Source organism: Pocillopora damicornis, chromosome 5, assembly GCF_964200805.1.
Source record: "Pocillopora damicornis chromosome 5, jaPocDami1.2, whole genome shotgun sequence".
NCBI classification, from domain to species: Eukaryota; Metazoa; Cnidaria; class Anthozoa; order Scleractinia; family Pocilloporidae; genus Pocillopora; species Pocillopora damicornis.
Window position 1 is genome coordinate 16,116,506 of NC_142674.1, and position 24,466 is coordinate 16,140,971.

The 24,466-nt window shown below is 37.0% G+C and overlaps 2 protein-coding genes across 2 annotated transcripts; both read left to right on the forward strand.

Moving 5' to 3' along the window:
• Positions 1-6,358: 6,358 nt before the first annotated feature.
• LOC149045636 (fibroblast growth factor receptor 1-like) lies at positions 6,359-17,346 on the forward strand. The gene is made up of 12 exons (XM_089205930.1): positions 6,359-6,458; positions 6,726-6,767; positions 7,366-7,614; positions 8,348-8,620; positions 10,379-10,660; positions 11,113-11,247; positions 11,617-11,644; positions 12,515-12,702; positions 14,237-14,353; positions 15,318-15,415; positions 15,876-15,956; positions 17,257-17,346. Exons 1-12 carry the CDS (start codon positions 6,359-6,361, stop codon positions 17,344-17,346), a joined length of 1,683 nt encoding a protein of 560 aa, XP_089062056.1.
• LOC149045637 (uncharacterized) lies at positions 12,521-19,823 on the forward strand. Its single transcript, XM_089207378.1, has one exon. The coding sequence runs from the start codon at positions 18,385-18,387 to the stop codon at positions 19,309-19,311; it is 927 nt and encodes a 308-aa protein (XP_089063504.1). The 5' UTR covers positions 12,521-18,384; the 3' UTR covers positions 19,312-19,823.
• Positions 19,824-24,466: the final 4,643 nt, after the last annotated feature.

A 24,466-nucleotide genomic window follows, 5' to 3' on the forward strand; every position in this document is an offset into this window, starting at 1 on the left:
ATCACATTAAGAAACAATTCAAGCCGTGTTTACTTTGTTGCTCTCAGAATAGCACAGACAGTCTTAAACATTATGCGAAAAAGTATAAGTTTTGATTGCTATCATGCAATTAACTTCACAAAACATCTGAAAATGAAAATATTAATAATATAAAATTTCCTTTTTAGGGGGTTGTATTTAATGATTATAGGTATTCATCAAATTGCGTTTGTACTCTAGTATACTTGCTTCCTTTTTTTCTTTCTGTATTTTACTTTAAATCTTGCGAATTGACCCAAATTTGGGAAATTAGACAGTAAATAACATTTCCATTCCTTCTAAGTAGCTATTAGCTAAGATAATGTTTTCTATAGGATTGGAATTGCTTGAGGCAAGTTCAATATCTATATTGATATTAAATGTAATTAACAAGTGAAATGTAGTGCCAAATTTGCTTTCTGCCTGTTCGTAACTGCTAATTGAGTTTCATTGACTAATTGTTATACGTGTTCTAGTTTGTTTACTGTCTCTATAATTTTCGCGAAAAAATTTGTGCGACATTTTCTGACCAGTTCAGATCTTCTTTTCAGTGAGTTGAAATTTCGGGTGCTTAAGACGCATAGTTTCTTCTCGTGATCAGTAAAAGAAAGCGCAGTTCGAACCGGTACTTAATTTTTGAAACTTTGGTGTTAAATTCTGCTCGCGCAGAAAATTTCACAGTCAGATGATCGCTTAGTACGTGAAAATCCAGTTACAATTCACCTTGTCCAGAATTAATATTTTGCTTAGCATATCTTTGATATATCTTAGAAAAGTAGAAAATCACTCACGTAGGAAAGTTTCATTGAGTAGTGGTATTTGCCTTTTTCCTTTTGCGATCATTGGCCTTTCGGTACGTTGAATCTCTAAGCAACTCATAAACTAAGTTATACAATACGGTGAAAGAAAACAAAATTCTATAATTTATAGAATTTTGTTATCTTACACCATATCAAGTATTTAAAAGCATCAATTTGTTGCCTCAGTATTATTATTTTGTATGAAACACTTAAATTTAGCTAACAATTTATTTCTGCTGCTCTCTCCTCTGTGAAATCATGGTTTGTGGACAATTTAGCGGGTAAGAAATGATTTTAGTTCATACTTAGATCATGTTATTGAGCAAAACGTCAAAAAAGGTGAAAATTAAACAACCGAAGCCCTTTTCTTTTAATATGTTCAATTCAAAATGCTTTGACTCTCTTACCTTTGCGAGGTATATCAAACATTAACATGAGTTATTTTTCCTTTAAAAGTCAGTTGGTATTTATTGCTATCTTTTGCTTCCTTTTTTGGCAGCGAAAGCAGTGTCGCTTTATTATTTTATTATAGAACTTCAATCGTTTTCGCATACGTCAAAGTGGTTCATTTATTGGTGTCCACAAGCGATAATAAACTAACTATTACATCTTGAGTCCAGCTTATAACCTCTTGTGTCTGCAAGATATCATAATCTCTTGATGTCTGAAAATATGCTCAAAGGCATAAATTAATTCGCATGAATCGATTTTATCATGTGGCCATTCGGGGCGGGACGGGTTGTTGTGAACCGGCGCCCGTTTCTCGAAGTGCCCGGTAACTTAACGGGCTCGAGGCAATAATTTAAAATCAAAATTGTGGGAAGAGAGTAGCAGCCTGACAACCCTGGTATTCCATTTTGTTTCTTTAGCTAATAGTTTTATTGTATAATTTTTAAGCTTCTGAAACCATCTTGAAGGAAAGCAAAGCAGCTTTACGGGCCTGTTAAGTTACCAGAACCCCGAGAAACGGGCTCCTGGTCCGGAAAAAGCCGCCCAGCCCTTGTGCACTCGGGCAAAAAAAATATTAAAACGAAAAGCATTTTCCGCTTTTGTGGCCAAAAATCAGTGACAGCAGAGAGTACAAATGGAAACAAATGCCACCTTTTAAAATGAAATGTGAGTTTCTTGTTCTAACTCGAAAACAGAAAGGAAAAGTATTAATCGTAGAATCGTTTTTGTGGTTATTCCGCGTGCGCCGGTATATCGCGTAGTATTTAAGAAAAAAAAAATCGAAATTCCAACACTAAAAATTCATACGATAAATTGCGTGGTGACTGAGTTAGGTCGGGCTGGATGGAAAATATTTGGCTTTCGGTCATGGCATCTCGGACCTCTGTGCTGTGCTCGGTCCGTACGTCATGACCTCGAGCCAAATACTTTCCCGTCCGGCCCTCCCACTCGGTCAATCAGTACACAGTATCTCACAACGGCTTTAAACTGATAATGAATTTCAGTTGATTCATTTTCTCTTCTTTTCCATCGGGTTCACCAACGTCTCATTGACATAACAGGTCGTAAGTAGCTTTTCCTCATTCATTTTCACATTTCTAACAAACCAGGTACTATTCGACAGTCATCATGTGTTAGACTCTCTTCAGAGTTATCATCATTTTTGCGGAAGAGTAGATTTGTAGAAGAAAAAGCTTTCCTTACAATGAACCGGTATAGTTTTCGCCCAAATCAATATTTTTGATTGCGGCCAAGAGTTATACTTTGGCAAAATGTCCTTTTTACTATTGGTGACTGACAGCATATTAAAGACTCTTATCGGTCAGACTTCCCCATTGACTGCCAACATGGCAACCATTTGAAATACCTAACAGTTGTGGCTATTGTAATAGGATGCGTAGTCATACTACTGGCTGTTCTGTTAACAAGATACTTTTACCTAACGATACGAAACTTAAGAACAATGTAGGAAATATCAAATCTGCATCACTTACTAACATATCTCTTTTTCTTATTTCCTACCTTAACGGGCAAACAGATCGTAAGTATGATTTCTTTTCAAAGTTATTTGGCGGATTTCACGTCTTTTCACTACCGCGGTAACAGTCATGTAACATATTTGTGTCACTGTCGCTTACTTTTGTAATAACGAAAGCTACAATTTCGTTATATTAATATCACTATGGATGAGAAATTATGATCACCAATAAACATGGCATTCCAATATTCGCCTTGCTTCCTAAGTCATGGTTGGAAACTTGTTGAAGTCGTTTTGAATCAGGCTCTTTTGGAAATATTTATTCAGTGTGAACCATAAGTAGATAAAGACCCGATTTTCATTTAGTGGCTCAGTTTACGAAAAGATTCAATGTTATCTGTGGTAGACTGTGAAATTGAGGTGTTAGTTACTTGAAAATAATTATGAGAATTAAAGTCATAATCATGAAAATGGTTTCATATCAGAACTATTTGTTGAGCAGAGGTATTAGACGACTGATTACTGAATATCAACGCTCTTGGTAGTTAAATAATTTCATTTTATTTATTTTTCCGTTCTCGATGTATTTTTTTTATTATTCCTTGGCTTTGGCAACTATGAAAAACGATTAGAACGTAAGTGCATGTTTCATCATTTAAAGCATATCTATTTGCATGGCAACTTTATAGTATGTTTAGGTTAACATAAGTACAGGTGATAAACAAAAGAAAATGTGCATAGCATTTCTCAATTTATTACACCCATTTTGAAATCACTGGTGGTCCTGTAATCTGATTGGCTCTAATTGGTGTCATTTATTCACGAATCGCACCATTTTTAGCTTCAAATCGCATCTTTTTCCTAGCTAATGAGGAGGCTACACTAAAAACAAAACAACCAATCAGATTTTAAGGCGTGTTTAAAGTAACCAATCAAATAGAAGGAAAATGAAAGACAAAGAGTATCATGTGGCGAATTTGCAACTTTTGTTCCCAAAACTCTTACTTTTCCCCCCCCAAAAATGGATGAGTTTAATTTCAAACTGGCTCTGTACTGCATCAATAAAATATATTTAAACTGACCTAGTCCTGTATTTAGGCGATTTCAAAATGGTTATAATAAAGTGGTAATTGAACCTCGCGTCGTGCAATTTCGGTTTGAAATCATACTTGTGATTACAAATCGAACTTGCGCTGTGTGCTCGTTCGATTTTGAAACCACGCATACGATTTCAACCCAAATTGCACTCTACTCAGTTCAATTACCCTTACAAACAATTGAATGTTTTGAGCTACAGATGCACGTTTTAATTATATTTTTATTAATAACTTTTATTTACATGCCACTTCTGCAATCCCATAGCTGGTAAGTTGAGTTTAGTTTATCTTGCGCAACTCTTATTATTAGCTCAAGGCAATTAAATTTTCATTTAGTACTTAAGATCCCACTTACAACCGGACCACGTATGAATTGTTTACTCTTTTCGGAGTGCATGTCGATTGAGTGTTGTAAAAACAAAGCCAGGTTATTATCACGGCGAATCAGAACAACGAAAAATCACTGTAGCCTCAAGAATCTCATATTCAAAGCAAACATTTGACATCCAGGACTGGAAAACGTACGTGATCATGTAAAATCAAATTTACTGAGAAGCTGTAGTGCAGGACGAGGCGTTGCAAAACTCCGATGTTACCAAGGATTACTTCCGAAACTCCCAGTGAAAATCGCTTTCGCTTACAATAATACAGTTTTAACCAATGAAATTTATGCTGACGTCCATCAATGTGTTTTAAGTTTACTTTTATGCTTTATTTTGAATTTTGAGCTCAACTCGTGCTTACGGTATATTTTTATTGGTAAAGAATTCCATGCATAACTGGCCTCTCATCCTGTGATCGGCTGGTGACAGCTGACGAGGAACATTCGATTCAGCAATGCTAACTTTCTCTACTTCCTGATAGCGACTGAATCTCGTCCAAGACCGCAGACAAAAAAGTTCGCGGTGTCTACCTCAGGATCATTATAAGGTCTGACAAAAGCAGAACAGAATTAAAACAAAGTTTAACATAAGTAATTCAAGAACTGGTCATACCGCGCATAAAATCAGTCAAACCCTTAACGCGAAACCGGTGTGAACGAGGGTAAACAGAAATTTAGAAATGCAACCCATCCTTGATAATTTTCTCTTAAGTTCTGGAGAATCTTTTTCCAACATCACATCCTTCTCTGGGCGCTAATGCTCGCTTTCCATGTGTTGAGAAAGTACTGGAACCTAATTCCTTTCCTAAAAAAAAAGGGGGTGGGGTAGAATTTTACGATGAATTGTAATTTTATAACTTAAGCTATGTTATTAGATCATTAACTGCTCCTCCTTTCTTATCTCATCTTTTCTGTCTAGCCAAAAGTGAAGGTAATTATCAATATCATCTGTTCCTATAAATAAAGAACTCTCCTGTGGCTTAATATACACTATTTACTCTCTGCACCGGCTGATTACTGATCAGCAAATTGCAATCGTAAATAGCAAAGAAATATCTGCGTGTGTATCAGTGACACTTAGTGATAGCTGTTAATGTTATAATGTTATTATCCAAACGATTTTACTGATGTGGAAAGTATTAGTATAAAATCAATACCTAAGTTCTGTATTAAACGATATTTGTATTATTATCATCAGACATCAGTCATACTTGGCTGATTGCGGTTTGATTTAACAAATTCTTTTACCTAATTATCGATTTCAATGTAAAATATTGACATATCAAATTAAACAAACTGGTTGATTGAAATATACACATGAATAGTTACTGGATTAAGATCTTTTCAAAATTGTTTTCCTCTTTCACGGCGTTCTTTCCGGATTCATAAGCGGGTGAGTGCGACGAGTTCAGTTTGTTTGTTAAGCTAATGATGTGTGTAGTCAAGTATTCCAAGGGCTACATTAAGCCACTTATTTACTCACCGAATGTGAATCTTTCTTTTCATGTTCACCTAACATCCTCATCCGAACTGATATAACAGATTGTGAGTAACCATGCTTAAACTATCATTTATCAGTACGCAGGATAAAGGGTCGATAAGGATGGTTGAACAAACGAATGGATCTTAATAGGGGAATTCAGACAGGATACTCTTCTCTGAGTATCATTAGATTTATGGACAAAGATGTTGCATAGAAATAAAACTTTTAATTGTTACAACAAGTGAATTTCAACGTTTCAGGCTTCGGCCATCAACTGGTAAAACTTTTACAATAAAGTTGAGAATCAAAAATTGAAAACGTTAAAATCCTAGTTTGTTTCTTTTAACATTTTTGTACAGTCATCCATTTGAGCAACCCAAAACAGTGTCATTTTCCCTGGCTTTATAACATAATAAATCCCTGACAGATGTTGAGAGAACACGAATGAGGCTTATAAATAGGGAGCTGTAAGTTGGGTGATTTATAAGCTTCAAGCCATCAATCCTTTTTAACTTGGAGATGTTAGTTCGAAGTCTCCTTGGAAATTAGAAACTGGGGATATCGACACTAATAATTACGTATTTTGGTATCCTTTTTGACAAGCAGCGGATTAATGCAGTAAAGAGCATAGTTAGAGTGATAATATGACATATGACCCTGTGCGCACAACTTATTGTTTTCAAAGGTTGTATGGCGTGGTCATCTTGGAGTGGCGTCTGCGAAGAATGCAACGAGTACCGAGAAAGAGTCGGTAAGTGACAAGAGGGAGTTTTAGTGAATTTGTGACTCACAAGTGCAATGGCGGGTTTTCGCCATTGTTTTACAACTTCAAAAAACTATGCAGCATTTATAAACTTTTATTCAAATGGATAAACTCTTATGTATAGATTGTAATGATAACTAGGCAGGAAACTTCAGCAGTTATTTTCAAGGGATGTTTTCTTTAATAGAAATAAGATGACTTCATCTCCAACCGTTTATTACTTTTAAAAGATTATCTGGATAACCTTACTTCTAGAATTTAACTGCTCAAGAACTCGGGAATCACGGCCTTGTAAATGTAAGTAGTTTTTTGAATGAGGAGAAAGTAAAGGACACATCTTTTGGTCGAAAATGCTGCACAGATATCCCTCAACTGTCCTTTTCTTAACTTCCAAACTCTGTAAAATACACTTTGTTTTTACCAACCGAGTTAGTAATGTAGATTGGCCACCGTAAGTAGTTCCCAAGCTGATGTCTCGAGTGTTAGCTCTGACGAAGGGCTAACGGTCGAAACGTCAGCTGAGAAAATCTTTACGGTAGCCAATTTAAATTTAAATTAACCCTTAGCTCAAAAGTCAGTCGGTTACCTCTAAATCATCGTCTTAGTTTAAATGCTCTTTAAGCGGCTTCCCTACACCTGAGATCCTATGGACTAAGGATGGGTTGAATCTTGGTAACAACAACATTCTCACGATTGATCAAGTGAGTTATGGAAATCCTGGTCAATAACATGCAGCGCTAAAAAAGTGAAGGGAAAAATGAATTAGCCTTTTTTATTACGGGGACAGGTAAATGTTGACTTACTTTTGTTTCCTTCTGTTGCTCTTCTCATTTTCTAATGTTTTTTTCGCATACTCTCGCCTTTTTTGAATTCTTCTTGTTAATTCTATGCCCAGATCCTCCTGGAATTAATCCTGAGCTCAAGAATCAGTCTGTTACATATAATTCATCGCTTCAGTTCAAATGCTCATTAAGCGGTTTCCCGACACCTGAGATACTCTGGACTAAGGATGGGGTGAATCTCACTAACAACAATACCCTCACCATTCGTCAAGCGCGATTGGAAGACTCTGGCAAATACACATGCAGCGCCGAAAATATCGAGGGGAGCAGAAACTCAACTTTCTGGATCGAAGTGGCGGGAGGTACGATTTTCATTTACATATAGAAAGAGCTGAAGTCGCGGACCAATTTAAATCTTTAGTTAGATGAGGAGAAAAAAATCGATTCTCTGGTACCAAACCAGATTTAAGGACTTGAAACTGCACAAAGTTCAAAGCTGATTAAAAATAATAAAAAATTAAAGTACTAAATTGATGATAACATTTAAAGAGCGAGAACATGCCAAAGTATATATCAAATCTAAATGAATTTCGTAATCAGACACATTTAATTAATTTTTGTGCAGTTTAAACTGATCGCTTTTTGGAGCGTCGAGCAATTTTGACTTTATAGATATCACCATATTTTGTCACGGCATTTATTATAAAAGTCCGTCTAAATTTTTAAATTACCTTTTTTTCTGCTTCTTAAATACCAATGATTGACAAGTCATGATTTCATGTACATTTTTAGAAGTGGTAAAAGTGTACGCGTCACAGTATGCCAAAGCGGCTATCAATGCCTTAGTTTCTAAGTATTTATTATTGAAGTTGGAAAGTGATTTTGTAGAAACATCCATGTAAACTTTTCGTTGAGTTGAAATTTGAAAAATCAGCGACCACAACTGCAGAAAAATACATGAAAATAATACCGCTGTTACGTCGTCTGCTTTCATTTTGAAACTAGTTAATTTAGGGTTGGATAAGGGAAGGGGGAGAGGGGGTTAAAATGGAAAATGCGACCCTTTGTTTAGCTTGGTGATCTTTTTACTTCAAGTCTCTCCCCAGATCATTGAGCCTCCGAAAAGCCAATCTGTTACAGAAGGATACCCTGTAAACTTTAGTTGCGTAGCCTCAGGTATTCCAACACCAACCTTCGTCTGGGCTTTCAATAATGGTGACCTGCCATCTGGTATCAATCAAACCGATCACGAAGAAGAATCATTCCTAGTTTCGCCAAGTGTCACGAAAGGGTTGAATGGGACTTACAAGTGTACAGCAAAAAACAAAGCAAACACAACCAGTTCCTCAGCAACTCTGCGTGTTTATGGTAAGTTCAGTTATAATGATATTGATAAGAATGATGATGATGATGGTAACGACGACGATGATGACGTTGATAATGACGATGATAACGTTGAAGATGAAGAACAGAAATAGGGAGAGAAGAAATTCAGACAGAAAAATGAACTTGTAAATCCATGGGCAATAGCGACTGAGAAAAGGCAGTAGCGCAGAGAGAATTTAGGCAAACTCGGCCCATTTGTAGAGAAGGCAGATCACGCTATCTAGCACATAAATATTTATCCGGTCAATGTGTGAAAGTAAAACGTAAAGCGTTATCCACCAGATAGAGTTTTATTTTGTGGATAGTGATATCTACCCTTCAAACGACCGGGGTCTGACCTTCAAAAAACGGATGATACCAGTGCTTAACACTAATGTCCTTGGATCTTTATGATTACAAACGCAAAGGGCTGCGTAGATCTGAGGAGGAAAGAAACGCCAAGGAAAAAGGACAGGTGATAGCGCTATAGAGAGTTGATTGGTTCGAAATACTTGACGATATGCAATGTACTTCCATGCTGGAAAAATCTGAAGAAGAGACTTACGAGACGGAGAGATCCAGAATCTCAGAAGAAAGCAAAAACGAAGCAAGACGCAAAAGCCAAAGTTACATACGACACATAATTGGTATTCTCTATATTTAACAACAAAACTAAAACAGAGGAAACTTCTTAATTAAAGCAAATACGCTTCTATCTGTGACCGAAATCGGAGGTCGAATAGCGATTAAGCATTTGAAAGAATTCCCTCACACCCTCAATTCTCTTAGATCTCTCTACAAAGTTGATTTATGGCTTTTGTAACTCGTAATGTGACTCAGCCAATGAGGATGGAGAATATCACAGAGTCAAGATTTACGGATTTACACGCTGAAAAAGCATAAAATAAAATTTTCTTCCCAAGCTGGTCCAAGGAGCGGAGAGCCAATCAAATTACTTACAAAAGATGACGGAGGAACCTCTGTGGAGAGTTATGCGGAATAGAAAGTATGCAGAGCAAAAAGAGATAGAGAAAACAGCGAGTCGGTTTGTACCAGAAATCTCATTGGTTCACTGCGCACACCTGTTCGATTTCCGATACTACCAACTCGTGCGTAAAATACCATACGGACAGACTTTCCATGAAGTATTCTCTATCGATTGAATTGTCATGACAGCTCTTGATTCTAGTTCCGTCTATGATATCCACAATTTTTCCATGGAAATTTAACAGTGTCAGCTTGAGAAAATATTGTAAGTCCACTCGAGAAAATGTAGTAAGTCCACTCTCCTCAGGAAGTGATGGAAAACCACCTAATGAAGTTGTTGTAGTACTTTAGAATTTAGATAGACGATAATCTACTTGAAATCACACCCGCTACCGAAACTTCGTGTTGCATGACTCACTTGTTGTGTCCTTTTGACACAAAGGTGCAGAAGAAAGAACAAGAGAAGATGGAACATTATCAAGACCTTAATTTAGAAGTTCAGCGGAGGATCTGGGGCGGTTGAAAGTATAACCAGGAAATTTAAAACATAAGGGCTTCAAGCTTGTTCTGAAACTCTTTTGAAACCTTACGAAGCTCACAAGGAAACACTTTTCTTTTTTTTTTTCATTTAAAGCAACCTGTTCGAAGCATTCCTATAAAAGATCGCATTTGACTCGTTTCGTTTCCATGTTTTTTTTTTTTGGAGTGTTTCTAATGCAGTTGAAGTTTTAATGTGACACTAGCATTCTAACGAATTGCCCTTTTTCAACGCAGGAAAAGCCTCTGCTCAAGTTGTTACAGACACAAACCCAACACTTACCAAAGGAGATGCCCTGGAGTTGACCTGCAAAGTCAACAAAGAAACAATAAGTATAACGTGGAAGAAAGATGGAGACCCAATAACAGAAAGAGCAATTATAGGTACCCGATTAAATGAGAAAAAGAGTAAACTGGCTCTTACTAGCGTTGTGGAAGAGGACAGTGGTGAATATTCTTGTGAAGCACGTAACAAGCCAGGAACTGTGGCTCGCTCTGTTGTGACAATAAATGTCAAAGGTAAGTTTTTTAAGGAACTACATATTATATCAGTTATTAACCATGTAAGGTCGTTATTATAAAGTACACGTCTGCCTTTTATGTTCCTCACAAACTTTTCCAGAGGTTTTTTGGTCTTCTGGGAACTAGAAATTTGAAAGGAATTAAATTTGAAAGAAATTTAAAAAACTGTTTCAAAGCGAATTTGAAACAGTAGCAGTATGTTATACATATTCTATAATTCTTTCACCAATCTTTCTCTTTCTGTCTGCCTGTTTTTGTAAATCAACACATCTGCGTCTGTTTTCTCAAAGGTTATTCCCGGCCACCCAACGCGAGCAATAAACAACGTAAATTGTTGGAACAAAAAAAAGTTAGCTCTCTATCTCGATAGCTGGTGATATTAATTTTTATTTTTGATGCCGATCAGCAAATTACTTTCCTACCAAGCTTCTTCTATTATTGTATTTCAGGAAATTCAGAGGCTCCCTCCAGCAGCTCACCTCCCTCCAGCAGCTCACTGGAGTGGTACTACATTGCGGGACCTTTGGCTGCTGTCGTTTTTCTACTGGCGTTCATTTCATACATTAAAAAACGCCGTGCGACAGGTAAAATGTTACCATACGAAAATAAAATGTCTTCATATGGCAGATTGTGATTTTTAATACGTCTGTGTCTTGGAGCACGAAGGAGCTATTTTAAGCAGGTCATATTCTGCATTTCCAGCACCGATTTTGAAGGTCCCTCTACAGTCCCGGCTAAGCCCATTACTAATCAAATTACAAAAACGTTACAAATTATATGAAACTAATCACCATGATAACCCACCTTATTCCTTCTCCTGTTGTTTGACAACAAAGTCAAATATAAGTTACACGTGGTTTCTGAGTCGCAAACTTTAACTTAGTTAATGACGTCATTCTTACTCACAACGAAGCGATTTCTTTCATCTCTTTCCACATATCCTTTGATAATAGCCCCACCTGAGGTGCCACCCAGGCTGCAGTAAGTGAATTGTCTTTTTTTTTTTTTTTTGACGCTCACTGTTTGAACGTGTGGTTATTTCCGAAGTTTCTAACTCTTGAATAAGTTTTAGTAGAGTAGTGATAAGTGTCACTGCTGAGCAAATACGTCTTTTTTATCAATTTGGACCGATTATATTCACCATTAAGAGCACACTGGCCAAAATAAAAGGTTTTTCTTTCGAAACAGCTGCAGTTTCGAAGAGATTCTTATCAAATGGCAGTCAAATGTTTTCTAATATTCTTTCTGTTTTGGATTCGTTCGTCCTTCAGTTGTTTTAACACCTTGTTTAGTATCTTTTTTTTTTGTTATCAGTATGCATGGTTGTGGGTGGCGTACTTTAAAGAAGAAGAGAAGCTTTGACCCTTCGTCACTTTTTGTTAGAGAAACTACAGTTGAAGTACACTCGGAGTCTTGTAGACCGATTTAAAATACCACTCGATATATCGATTGTAGACAATACTTCGGATGGTTTGGTTAGTATTTTATTTCTCGCGTAGGAGGCACGATATTTATATGATGTAAAATTCCGAAAAACAGTCAGGTTAGGTTATTTTGAGGTTATCTTCTATCTTTATTCAATTTTTTTTCAATAAAATCTCCTCTCTGGGTCGATGCGTCGAAAAAAACGGGTTCAGTAAATTAGCATCCAAATTTCATCTATTTCGATAATTTTTCATCGGCAAGTGATAATTTTCTGAAGCATCCGGAAATGAAATGAAAAGAAAAATAATTTAAACTGAAGATATAGAGGATATCTTTACCACGTTATGTTAAACCAGATTCAAAGAAGGAAAAGATAGATAGGTAACATAGATAGTTAAAGTCTTGTTTTTATCTGCAATTATTCAGTGAAGGGGAAGATGAAGTTGAGATGGATCAGCTGAACGCTAACACAGACGGATGGGAGATTGCAGCTGACCGCCTGAACCTTCGTGAGCATATTGGCAAAGGGGCATTTGGTTCAGTGTGGCGAGCGCTACTGGGTCGTTCTCGTGGCAGACCTGGAAATCGCACAGTTGCTGTGAAATGCTACCTACGTAAGTACTTTTTCAGATCTTTCTTTCATACAAAGCTTGATTGAAATATCCTTTATTAATTTTTTTGAGTAATTTATCTTAATAAAGAGTATTTTTCTTAGAACATGCTTTATTAACCTACCTGATACATAACATGGATAGCTTAAAAACTATGCGCTGTTCAAATGATTTATCAGCTGGCATGTCAAATTAATTGTTAGCGGATGGTTCCAGGGGGGACCAGTTGTTAATCTTTTGTCATACAACGCTATTAAAATAGAACAGAACACGAATATCATTTGGAGTATTAGAAGCTGAGGAGAAAAATGAAAATTTATCGATTAAATTGCATTCAAGTGTATAAAAGCGGAAAATACTACAATACTAAAAATGTCACTCCGTCGTATATTTTGCAAAGTTGCCCACTTTGATGGGAAATAATGTCATGAGACCTCAAAGAAACCTTGAGAGGGTGAGTCTAGCGAAAAAAACTCGGAGCCATTTGCCAGTCTAGTGGTGGTAGTATGATCTTCTTGCGCTAGACAAGCTGAAAATCACAATGCAGTAGAACCTGTATTAAGCGGTCACCTTGTAATAAGCGGTCAGTTTTGAAAGTCCCGAAACTTTCCTCCTTTATTTATAGTACTTTTTATATCAAGCGGTTGTGGTCACCTTTTACTAAGTCCCAACAGCCTATTTGTAAAGTTCCCCACCTTTATCGAACGGTCACTAAAGCGGAAGTACTCAAATAAAATTAAGAATAATCTTTCAAGTAAAATTTAATCCATGTTTATCTCCCGAAACCAATGTTAGGAATATTTTTGAGCGAGGTTGTGTATGTTAAGTGGTCCGTGATGGCATAGAGTGGCATTTTTTAAACTTTTATCAATAGTAGCCCTATTCCGCGGAACCTATATTAAACGGTCAACCATCCCCGCGCGTGACCGCTAAATACAGGTTCGACTGTAACAAACTTACAGAGTCAAATGAATTTATAATAACTCTGGGAATGCTTACGAATTATTGTAGCTTTTAGTAAGATAAAAGCAAGGATTATCTAATTTATGACCTGTAGGAAACAAGAAGGCGCAAACAGAGCATGTATTTAAAAAAAAACTGTCTCAAATATATATTCGATTGACTGTTAGGTATTATAACAGATGGAATTTCTAGGCTTAATTGCGTCTCTACTTTTGTAAGTTATCTGTAAACAATTGCACGGTTCAATGGGCTTGCCTAGTTAACAACAATGCTTGAGATGCGCAGCGTTTTCTTAGCAAATATTTTTTTCAAGGAGGATGAATCTATTTTGGAAATTCCATGTTCAATAAATTGAACAATACGGCTAACTGACATTTTTGTGGCAAGTATGGATTATATGGAGTCTAGTGAATTAATTTTTTTTTTATGTAGACCAAATGCCTTATAATTTGCGCTGGTAAGATAACACCAAGCATACAACAATTCCAGATGTGGATGTTTACCACATAATTAATTGTGTCTCTCTTGACATGCAAAGTTTGTTTGTTTATCCAATTATTGTGTGGTTTCCTAGCAATCTCCGGAGAGAAAGGAAGGAAGGCCCTGTTGAGAGAGATCGAGTTATTAAAACTATTTGGAAAGGAGGGCCATGAAAATGTTGTTAAGTTCATTGGTTGTGTCACAGTTGGAGGTAATCAGCTATTGTTATGATTATAATCAACTAATTCACAGCAACGATTGAGACATCTCTGAGTTCAACCACTGGTACAATTACTTCTATCAGTATTCTTAGTCCTTGCTAAGATGGTGTACTAATGCAATGGTTATTTTCAATTTTTTAACTGTTTTAAATGAATTTACTTCGCATTGTATGAGGGGCATTTTACTTGGAAGATGTTAGCTCTAAAATCTACATGCTAATTGTGATAAAAACTTCAACTTATGATGGCAAGTCTTTGTCTATTTATCTTCCATCTCTGTTTTTTCTGTCTGTCTGTCTGTAGATTTATATCGGCCGTATTTGTCCGTCTATTTTCTATCTGTGTGTTTTCTTCTTTCACTTTCCCTCCCTGTCTCTACTTTGATTCATAACAGATATAACTTGAGGTATGACTAGATAAAGCATGTACAATTCAAACACGTTTTGGAACTTCTGCACTGCTTGCCGTAAAATAATTTTCTTGTTTTTCCCTTTTAGCTCAGCCAATACTTATCATGGAGTACCTGTGGCGAGGTGACTTGCTGGGTTATCTCAGAAAATCCAGGGGGGTTTTCGACCAATATCATCATGGGGTCGGAGGGGTCGACCACTTGACAACATATGACATGGTGCTGTTTGCTAAACAAATCGCACATGGTATGACTTTCCTCGCGTCCAGAGGGGTAAGTGCTCAAGCTCTTTCTGGTCAGCATGAGGTCCTGCATGTGATATAATGGCATGACTTGCAAATCTTCAAAGTAATACTCCATACGGCTAAAAATATCCAGCACATTAGAGTCACTATTTCACCGAGAAATAGTCTGACATTAGCATGATGTTAAACTTTCTACCAATATTTTACTTTTTTTTATTTTTTGTAGTTTATAAAAGTCTCTTTTAGCAGATCAAATAATTATTTGTTTTCGATTTCAGATAATTCATCGCGATCTTGCAGCTCGTAACATCCTTCTTGATGAGCATCGTGTCTGCAAGTTGACTGACTTTGGGCTCTCTTATCAGGATTTCAAATACGGCCCAGGAAATGCCAAGAAGGTAGTTTTTAGAATTTTTTCATCATTTAGTCAATTGGTTTTGGGGCTGCTGGTATGGAAGATAAAAATGTGAAGAATTAAATATTACTGTCCTTACAAACCTTTCTTTTCAGTTATACAATCTTTCTGCAAAACATATTTCCTTTTAATGGGAAGCCATCCTAAGCGTATCGAAGCTTTCACAGAAAAAAAAGAATGAACACAGGAAATAACAAAGCCGGAAGAGATATCGTTTTCTGAATAACAAAGATGCAAACTCGAAGGGCAAAGTAACAGAAAAATTTAAAGCAAAAAGAGTGTGTGAATTGTTTTCATAGAATTTGTACAAAGGTGTCTACTGCTATTGACTTTATCGTGAATCCTCACATCACGGTTTTAATCTTATATGCAAATTATTTTAGGAGCTGTATACAAGCCTCTTTAGATTTCAGATGTTTATAATATTTTGGTTACTCATCCAGGGATGTATCCCAATCAAATGGACTGCACCCGGGATTCTCTTTGGACATGTGGAACAGCTGTCAACCAAAAGCGATGTGTACGTACTGTATAGTTTAATAACTAAATATTTTCCATAAGTGAATATTTTTTACGATTCTACCTTAACGTAGCGAGAGAACCTAGAATATTCAGTGCTCTATTGATCTATTGATTAGAGGGTCATTAGGAAACGTCAAGCTGAGGAACAGTTGAGGTTACAGCTGTAGTATGAGACTTTATATGAATATTAAGTTTAACGAGCAATATCCACAATCTGTTAAGGACAAGAAAAAACGGATGAAAGGATGAGTGGATAATCAAACTAAAAAATATGGCGTTTTCTCTTAGGGAGGTTGCTTATATCTTGATGGCATGTTTTTAAACATCCCAAGTATCTAAGTAATTATTATCTTTCTAACCCAGTTGAGATATATCGTCATCCTTCCATTTCTTTGACAGGTGGTCCTACGGAATCGTCTTGTATGAAATCTTCACTGTCGGTACTTAACTTATTTCTTACTTTATATTCAGGAAATATACCTGCCGAAATTGCACGCATAATTACTAACTGATGAGTGATACCGAGCGGACAAAAGAACATTGTACAATAGAGAAGTAGAAGCAACACTCAATGTCGCTGATAAATAAAATTATGACGATGCATAGCAACTTGAAATAAAGCTAAAGTTTAAGTAGAACTGAAAGTATTTAGTACATTATTGAAAAACCTTAAATCCATTGCTACACTTAAATTTGTTTTTTTTTACAGTACTCTTTCATCTGATGTAAAACCGAAATGTATTTCAGCAATTAATTGTCGTTTTGACAGAAGAATCATTTCGATTGCGCTGAGAGGAATGAAAGTGATTACAACAAAAAAAGTGTGCTTTTTCGGCCAACAGAAAAAAACATTATTTTTCCACAGGAGGCATTCCTTACGAAGGATGGTCTCAATCCACGACAATGAAAAAAATCGAAGAAGGTTATCGTCTGCCAAAGCCTGAACATATCGACGACAGTTTGTAAGTGTTGCTTCCTTTGTGTGGAATGTTATATAAGTCAAAAGCAACATCGATTGCTGCTGTGGTCAGGTGTTTTTGATACACTCGCTCTGAATAAGTAGCCTTCCTAAGAAATTATTTTTATCTTGTCACTACAAAAATTAAAATGAAAAGTTGTTGAGTCGAATAAAGAATATGCTGGGTTTTTCATCACAGAATTCGTTTGAGCTGCAATGTAATGAGATAAACTTAGCATTTCAGTTATTTTTGTAACTAGTTGTGGTTTCTCAACTTCGCTACTTGCAATATTAATGCCTACCGCAGAATTACTGTGATCATATGTCCCTGTGTTTTTCTATAGATACGCGGTGATGTTAAACTGCTGGAAATACGAAAGCGCCAGCCGACCACACTTTGTGAAGCTCTACCAAACAATGGATACATATATTAAAACAAAGGTTTGCCATACAGCGTCTAATTCAGGATATACTTGAGAAATTGAAATTGGTATCCTACCAAGTCAATTGCAAATTTCTTTTCATTTCAATGTGATGTCAAAACGCCTTAACTACCCAGCCGCTAACAATTTGTGAATTCAGTTTCATCATGAACTAATGTTACTTTTAAACATATGCAAGTGTGGTTACGTTATGTTAGTCTGGATCATCCTTATTTCCCTCTGTTGTCTACACACAAGAAAGAACGGAACAGATCTTAAAATAACACTTTTGGAAAACTTTGACAGAAAGGAAGACCTTACCTGACTTTTATTCTTATCAATTCATGCAAGTACTAATGGTTCTCGTCTTTGTGATTGATATCTGATCTGCTCTTTTTTTTTCTTTTTAGTGACTCATTTTCGGAATTTCTTTGTTGAATTTTTGAAATTCATTCGTTCAAGATTTTTTAACTCATGCAGTTCCTGATTACCTTCTAATCTTTTTCATAGACATATGTAGATATCTTTGACGATGACAAGTATGATCAGGATAAGTACAACTTTGTCGATGACCGTGGAGCTGTTGCAAACCCAGAAGATGCGGGACCGGACGAGCTAGGAGCAGCTGCAGCAAATCCCATCGGTGAAGTGGGTGAACACGGTGCTACGACACATCCCTTTGTGGTTGCAGTGGACGATGATGCTACAGCTTTCCCTCTTGGAATTAACGTAGGAGACGAAGGAGCATCTGCAACAGATCCCGACCGTGAAGTGGGTGAACACGGTGCTACGGCACATCCCTTTGTGATTGCAATAAACGATGGTGCTCAAGCTTTCCCTTTCGCTATTAACGTACCAGAGAAAGGGGCAACTACAGCAAATCTCGCCCATGAAGTGGGTAAGCACGGTGCTGCTGCACATCCCTTTGTAGTTGCAATTGACGATGGTGCTACAGCTTTCCCCTTCGCTATTAACTTACAAGACAAAGGGGCAGCTGCAGGAAATCTCGCCCGTGAAGTGGGTAAGCACGATGCTACGGCACATCCCTTTATGGTTGGAATTGACGATGGTGCTACAGCTTTCCCTCTCGGAATCAAAGTAGAAGAAGAAGGTTGCGCAGCATACCCTTTTGAGAGTGATAAGAAAGATATGGATGCCCAAGCGTACCCTTTGGAGAGTGATACTTTACCATACCTTAGCGAGAACGAGGAAGAAGATGTTGACGACTCCGAGTGCCCTCTTGCGATTGAGGAAGAAGAAATTGATGACTCCGGGTGCCCTCTTGCGATTGAGGAAGAAGAAATTGATCCTTTACCATCCTCCCTGGTGATGGACGAAGACGGTCTAGCTGCTTCAGCATGTCCCCTTGTGACTGACGAAGAAAACTCTGATTCTTTAGCATGCCCCCTTGTGGTTGAGGAAGAAGATTCCAATAACTCAGCATGCTCCCCTGTACCTGAGGAAGAAGATTTGGAAGCCACAGAATGCCTTTCTGTTACTGAAAAAGAAGATCCTACCTCTTTCGCACGCTCTGCAAATGAGGTGAACAAACCCGATGCCTCACCACTCCCTTGTGTGATCGAAGAAGATCTTGATTCTTTAGAATACAATCCTCTAATCGAAAAAGAAGGCCTCAGTGATTCCGTCTTCCCTCCAGAAATTGACGAAACTGATGACGAAGAAGGTGTAACAAGTGAGCCTGAAAATACCGTTGGTTATGAAGGTGCTGTAGCAGTTCAATCTGGAAAGGAGGCAGTTGAAGAACAACCTAAGACTTGCCAACTAGAGTACACTAAGGATGAACAAGACGATCTTGGAAACTATATGGACGACCAAAGTGATGCTGTAGACCTTTTTGACGGAGACGCTGGCGTACAAGAGTATGATGGTAATCAACTTACTGCTGCGGAAATAGACGAAACTGGAATTGACGAAGACGAGGAGTCATCTGAAGCAACTCCTCTTGTGCAGGACTGAGGCTTAATAGCAGAATTGCTGAAACTCTGAGGTTGTAGTCTTATAACACTCTGTGGTAATTTGTAGTTTATATCTCGAGAATTTCAGCCTCAATATTTCATAGTTTTTGATTTTAAGACGTAGGTTTTTTCGTACTTTTACTTTAGTAATGCTTTGGTAGTGATGATAACCATTTTCATAGTTTATAAATGGAGGTTAAGTGGAATTTCCTTCAAAGAAAAAACTTGTTTATTTACTTCACTTTTGCATTTCTTAGTTTACCGTTTATTCACTTGGTGCACTTGTCAGTGCTTTGTTGATGTTATTGACTGTAGGCTGATAGAGACAAAAAAAAAAAAGAAAAAAAAAAGAAATTGCTGTTAAGATAATTTTTACAACTGATCAAGCCAGAAATGCTGCGTAAGTTTGTGAGTGTTGTTCCTAGTATAAGTAACATTTCCTAATCTAATTAAGAATAATTTACTTGTGGTAAAGCACTCCCTAAATGCTTCAATAAACTTATTTAAGCTAAACTCGTTTCGTTTACTCCATTCATTGCAGCAAAATTGTTGGTCTGGATCTAACTGTAGATTTGAAGGATACCATAAACTAAAATGACATCTGGCCTCCTTCAAAGAGTAAGATTGACGAAAATCCAGTAGCGCTGCGTTAGTTCTGATAAGTGTATATATTTTTCTATTCCCAGCTTACGCTCGCTTAGCAACCAGGAGTAGCATATCCTCAAAAAATTATTAGCCCAATACATTTTATCCTTTTTGTAGACAGCAACTGACTCACCGGCCTTTTCAATCGAGTTCTCTATTCCAATTTGTTGATTAGATAGGCGGCATTAAGCTGATTAGTCTTGAATGTTGTTATTTCACATCACTGCTTCTAATCATTGTCTGAGAAAAGTGTTTTAGAAGTTTGAAACATAAATGACCTCATTGTGATGATTCTTAGTGCAGAAGTTAGCCTAAGGCAGATATTCCAAGTGCCAAAGAAGCATTATTTTTCACTTTTTATCTCCACAGTTTCAGGCATTTTGGCGTCTTGGGATATTGTGTTTGAATATTGTTGACACTAATCGTGCCTTCCTGATGCACTATGTCAGCAAATATGTCGAGTTTAATCAAGCAATAGATGGCGTTTTCGAGAAACACAGACAAGCTAATATAATAATGGATTCTCACTCAGCCATTTTTCAATTTTGTTTTTTTCACGAGCACTTACATATAACGCTGACATTGCCTAACCCATTGCTTTAACTTTCATCGTTAGAAGTACTGTGCTATGATTTTTAGAGAAATAGACAACGGCAGTTATTTTCTTACTGTCTCTCGCTGTGTTTTTTGACATGAGCAGGGCCTTTGACAAAATAAACGAGGGAATTTCGGCGTGGCTTAGTTCATCATTAATCTATCTGATAGAAAACAAGTAGCGCTCATAAATTCTGAGTCCCTGACTCTCTGGTCTTTGAATCCAGAGTGCCACAAGCGGTTGTTCCATGACTTGTTTTGTTCAGAATTTATGTAAATGACTTTTCATATGCCCCTCAGTCTTGTTTTACTGAATATTATTGGATGATACTAAACTTCACATTTCTCTCCCAGTTCAAGGCTGGGCTAAGACAACAATTTTTTTTCTGAGACAGGGAGTGTCCCTTAAATTAAAGTGAAATGAGACCACGATTGTCGATCAAAAGATCGGTGGGGACTCTGATGTCGATCTCAAAAATTTTGGTTTTTGCCTTTTTTTCAGTATTTATCTCTTTGGCTGTTCAATATGCTTATAAGGAAGTATTTATCGTTTAGATAGGGTTTTGAAATTTCTGCACACGAAATTAAATTAATTTTTTTTTTTATTTGAATCTCCCGAAAATCTGACATATTTCGATCCATATATAGATATAAGGAACCCAAAAGTAGTTACTAAAACGTTACTCCGCACATCCTTCTCCATTCACTTCCAGGGGATTTGCGCCTAAAAATGTTGTGATTATTACAGGAATAAATTATTCAGAATCATATTTTTGTATTATTTTATCTCACAGTATTAAATTATATACAAAAACAAATATTCATCTAAGTGCCGGTGGCTAGGGGTAGATATTTACATCTCCGCTTGGCAGCTTGGTAAATATCCACCACTAGTTAACTCTACCTTGGTGAAGAGTTAAGAAATAATTATTTGATAAACTTTCAATAGGGCGATTGGCATCACAACTTATCGTAATAATGCAAACATTTCTGAGAAGCCAATGTTGGAAAATGGATCATTTTTCTATCCATATCTTGTAAAAATTAATGTCAATGAAGGAAATATGAATAAACTTGAAAGGTCTTGGCTGGCCACCAACACCAGCACCTGTACAACAACAACTGAAGTGTGTCAATAATCATGTATTGTTACCCTTGGTGTTATTAAAACAAGCAGGCTGACATATCTGTCAACCAAAAACAGTTTATTTATGCGACTAAGAATAAAGTATTTGAAAGCCTAATGACCCAATTTGCCAGTCTCTAGCTAAATATTATAACAGCTATTGAGTCATTCATCACGCCCTTAAAACCAAGACTATTGCCAAAATGGCTTACAGTATATTCTAGAGCTAGTGTGAATGATTTATTCGTATTGCATCATTACACATTTTACGCTATGTTTTTGGAAGCAGATGTGAACCGTTTGTGTAAAAAACATTTTGTTGAACATTGATAAGGGCTGAGACGACCGCTGGTGTTTTCATCTTAAATTTAATGTTCAAGAGAACTTAAAGTTTAGCTAAATCTCGTTTTTTATTATTCTCGAATTTAATAATACCAAAATATAAGCCATTTAATTACTAATCAGCCATTTTTGTGGCGTCCTCAATTTGTGAGATGTTTAATGTGGCCTTATTTGATATTCAAGCATGACGCATTTTAAAATAAAGGTTAGACATATTCATCTTGAGGTTTTTCCTCCTGATTGTGGGGGGGGGGGGGGAAAGTCAGTTGAAAGAGGCCAAAAATGCAAAAGAAAGCAGTGGTTCACTGCGACTGTATAAATAGAGAAGTCAGCAATAACTGAGGCGGCGAAAAAGGAAAAGAAAATAACAACCTTCCTTGTTTAAAAGCGCCGCCAGCAAGAGGACTAAAGGGGCCGCACAAATGTACGGGGTAGACTCTTTTAAGGTTTTATTCGACAAAGTTGCTTCGCACTTCGCTGAAAACGGTTTGTTCAGTCAAAATGCGAGATATTAGACTTACGTATGAGAGAACAGGGCATATCGAGCAAAGACAAGTCCACAATTAACGTTTACTATTAATTTTGTTTATGCATGGGCGATCTTTAAATAAATATTAGAAACGCGTCCAAAATAGATAGAAAGAATCAATTCTCAATCAATATCTCATTGTATTTCATGGCAAAAAAAAGAGACTAATTGATGTTATGTCTTCCTCTTTTTCTTATTCTCCTTCCTGTAAAGAGAACATGGAAAAGGAAAAGAAATATGTATTCCTCCTCATATTGCAAAAGAGTTTCGACTCTGTAATTGCAATTACTTGTCAGTATTCAATGATTCCTTATTGATTAATATGGACACGGAAGTTTTTCCACATAAATAAAGGCGACCTTGAATCAAGAACAACAACAAAACGCCCTGGTTGTGTCCTTTACTGCCTTTCTCACTTCTGTGATTTTCCAACAGTAAAGAAAGGGATTCAGAGATGAGTTCAGATAAACTAAAGTTTTCGTGAAGAGCCACAAAGCATGAACTGCTAATCCACTAAGTACTGTATGTCTCAATATCGACACAATTATAGAAGGGGTGTAGCATGCCATTAAAGCCAACTGCACCCAAAATATGCTGGACACTGTTTTCTGATATTGTTTAATGTTTAGTTGAACTCTCCCGTTTAATCTTTGTTTGGATGAACCTTTTGCTGTCCATGCACGTACTCTTCCCCTTCCTGTACCTTTTACTCCTGCTCCTTCTTCTGTGGCTGTTCTTGTCCCCGTTATTGCGCCTGCTTCATCTTTTCCTACTCCTATATCTTCTCCTGCGTTTTACCGTCCTTCGCCAGGGTTGTCTTCTACTTCAGCCTGGTACCGCTGTAATCTCAGGTGGATCTTTACGTAGCAAAACACGGAAGTAACCAGAGATACCACAACGGCCACAAAAGCAACAATCTCCGAAACCGTTTGACTCCAGACACGAACCAATCCGCATAAAACAGCAATTATCCAGCATAAAAGTATAACAGCTTGAGTTGGCTTTAGTGTCACAACTTGTCTGTATCTCAGCCTCAATAACAGAACAAGAAGTCTGTCAACACTGACGGCTGTTGATATCAGTACAGTCACTCCAAACACAACATAGTTGGATATACAAACAACCTCTTCGACGTAATACAAAATATCTATGTAGGTGTTACCAAGATTAATGTAAAGAAATAACACAGTCACGAACAGAGGTTGTGAAAAAAGACCCACACAAAGATCGGTAGCGGCTAGACATTCAAACAAGACCTTTGCGGCGGGATGCAAAGAGGACACTTTATAAAATGTTAATAGAAGCAGAGAATTACCAAGAGATGCAGGAAAGGAGAGGACAATGTTGAAAGCGAGGAGAAATGCTACTACTCCAATTGGTAATTGTCAAGATAACTGGCTTGTGAGGGTCGCCATTGGCGCTCACGTTCAGACTTGGGGCTCTGTCTTTCCCTCTTTTGGCAGCAAATGAACGTTTATTGGGCGATCCGTAATCGATATAAGAGTATTATTGTTTTGTTGAGAATTTTAACAGTTTCTATTGGATAAAAAATTCCTCCTGTTGTCTGATTTTCCGACGACAAATGTCACAGCTATAATTAGACTTGTTTTTAACTCTTTCGTGTTTTATTCATATTCTTCGAATTTTCATCATGTTTAGTGAGCGGGGTGCCACATTTATTTAACATACTAAATGACGTAGAATCTGTGAATTATTTTTCGGCGATAATTTGTAGAGCTTCCTTAACAAGTCAGGTTTTCTTTTCAGTTCCTGACTCATGTGTGTCTTTGCCCTTCTTAGCCATGCTCGATTTGTTTTAAGGTAACATATCTGTGGTTCCTTTATGATAAGCAAATGCTTTTTAGATAAAAAAAAAATGCATAATATACTAATGTTAAGGAACATCGTGGTCCATTCTCA